Below are 2,703 nucleotides of genomic sequence, written 5' to 3' on the forward strand. Positions count from 1 at the left end.
CCATTTGACCATTTTATTCACTTTCTTTTGTTGTTGTTCAGTCATTTCAGTCCTGTTAGACTCTTTGTAACCCCATTTGGGGTTTTCTTGGCAAAGATACTGGAATGTTTTGCCATTTGCTTCTGCAGCCCATTTTACAGATGAGGAAACTGAGGTAAGCAGGGTTAAGTGACTTGCCTAGGGTCACAAGAGGCTGGATTTGAACTCAGGAAGATGAGTCTTCCTGACTCCAGGCCCAATGCTCTATCCATTGCACCACCTAGCTGTCCTTATTCACTTTCTACCCTGGCGACATTCTTCTGTGAGTTCAGATTCTTTCTTTTGAACTCTCTTTTCGCATATCATCTCCACCTGAAAATCAAACAGCACATCTAAAATCAAATTGATTGCTCTTTCTCTATATCTTGTTTGAGCAGCTAGGCGGTGCAATGGATAGAGTGCTGGGCCTGGAGTCAGGAAGGCCCAAATGGGGTCACAAAGAGTCAGACATGACTGAAAATGTTTGTTTATACATACTTGTTCATACTTTTTCTTCCCCAGTAGACTGTGAGCTCCTTGAAAGTAGGGATTGTGTTTTGCTTTTCTTTGTATCCTCAGTGCTAAGTATAGTACCTGGCACATAGTAAGTGCTTAATAAATTCTAGATGACTGGCTGAACCTCAGTTCCCCCATTTGTAAAACTAGGATAATAATACCTGTATTGCCAACCCCAGATCGCTGTTGAGAAGGAACATGAAGTGCTTTGAAACTTCAAAGTCCTATACAAATGTCCAACATCATGATAATTCATAAACTCTGCTCCAGCCAAAAGGGACCACTAGCTGGACCCAGAATGAAATATCTCATTTCTTGCCTTTACACATTTGCAAAAATTGTTCCCCATGCCTGGAATACACCTTCACCTCATTTCTACCTCTGAAAATCTTTGCGTTTTTCAAGACTCTGCTCAGGTACCACCTGTTCTGTGAAGTTCCCTATGTCTATCTAGTTAGGTTTTCTTCCTTAAAATACCTCATCTGATACACATTTTGTGTGTGTATACATGTATACCCATACATACACACACACACACACACACACACACACACATATCTATATCATAATCTTCCTTCCATCCCTGCCTGCCAATAGATTGTAAGCTCCCAGAGAGCAGGGATTTTTGGTTTTGCATTTGTATCCTCACCATCTAGTCCAGTGCTTTGCAATTAATAAATGTTTCACTGAATATACATGACTAACCCAGCCTAAGACACTTACTAGCTGTGTGACCATGGAAAGTTATTTAACCTCAGCTTGCCTTAATCCACTAGAGAAGGAAATGGCAAACCACTCTAGTATCTTTGCCAACAAAACTCCATGGGCAGTGTGGTCCATGAGGTCACAAGTAATTGGATATCACTGAACAACAATAACAACAACAACATGTAGGAGGGATATGCGGGGCCGGGGGAGGAGTGAGAAGGAAAGGAAAGGAAAATCGTTCTCAAGGAGAAACTCCAANTGTAGGAGGGATATGTGGGGCCGGGGGAGGAGTGAGAAGGAAAGGAAAGGAAAATCGTTCTCAAGGAGAAACTCCAAGTCCTTGATTAATTCCAAGGCATCCTTTCATCACAGAGTCACAATGAAAGATTTTTAATAGGTTCACAGAAATCATCCACAGTCCTCTCTGCCTCTGCCATCTTTGGCTTGGCCAAAATTCTGTCAAGTCATGGAATGGCTCATCAAAACCCTCGTGGATTCATGACAATCAATGTAGCTTAGTTTCCTTTTCTCCTCTCTCCATCACCACTGGCCCATTAGCACTGAACCTGTTATTTGATAAACTTTTGGTTTCACTCTAAGTTGAATTCATTTATCTATAGTTAATATCATAAGACTTTGGGTGAGCAGAATAGAATACACTGGTCCATTTTCATTGAATTCACAATTTGATAAACTTTCGGTTTCATTAAAGTTGAATTCAGTTCCTATAGTATAAAAATACTATAGTTAATGATATGGTTACATAATTGTATATTTGCATATAATATATTAGGTAATTTATGTTCACACATGAATGTATAATTATATTAGACAATATAATTATATATTTATATAATATGAAATTATAATAGACAATATAATTATATATTCATATAATATGCAATTATATCAACAAATATAGTTATATGTTCACATATATTATTGTATATGTATTACACATAATATAGTATAAAATAATATAGTTAATAAAAAGACCTTGGGTGAGTAGAATACAATAAACATGAAAGTAAACTCACCACATTTCATCATTCCAACTTCATAACATTTCCGAAGTCTACAAGCCTGGCAACTTTTGCGTCGATTCTTATCAATTGTGCATTGGTTTGTAGCTGGACAAATATAATCATTATGTCCTATTAAAAAAAAGTCAAAAAAAAGGAAGTTTATGATTACAATATTTTGTTTATGTACCTTCTGGTGAACAACAGTGATAACACAGCATAGCTGAAGTGTTTTGCTTCCTCTTCCTACCAGGTAAAAGACCAAAAGCCTTCTGGAATGAAGGAAAAACCATGAGGTATCATTGAAATCAAAGAAAAACATGTAGGTTCAAAGATCAAGGACATTTAGAATATCCCAATGTAATGTGAAATGTAATGTAAGTAAACTGACTTAGATTACCCCATTCTCTGCCTCTGCATTCTTACTTTATTCTGAAAA

General features: G+C 37.2%; 1 protein-coding gene across 1 annotated transcript in view; it reads right to left on the reverse strand.

Moving 5' to 3' along the window:
* The window catches only part of ESR2 (estrogen receptor 2), a 72,137-nt gene that overhangs the window by 52,301 nt on the left and 17,133 nt on the right, over positions 1-2,703 (reverse strand). Inside the window, exon 3 of the mRNA XM_027842932.1 lies at positions 2,280-2,396. Coding sequence (XP_027698733.1) covers positions 2,280-2,396 — 117 coding nt within the window. The remainder of the gene's footprint in view (positions 1-2,279; positions 2,397-2,703) is intronic.

This window comes from Vombatus ursinus, unplaced genomic scaffold (assembly GCF_900497805.2).
Source record: "Vombatus ursinus unplaced genomic scaffold, bare-nosed wombat genome assembly UNPS02014893.1, whole genome shotgun sequence".
NCBI lineage: Eukaryota > Metazoa > Chordata > Mammalia > Diprotodontia > Vombatidae > Vombatus > Vombatus ursinus.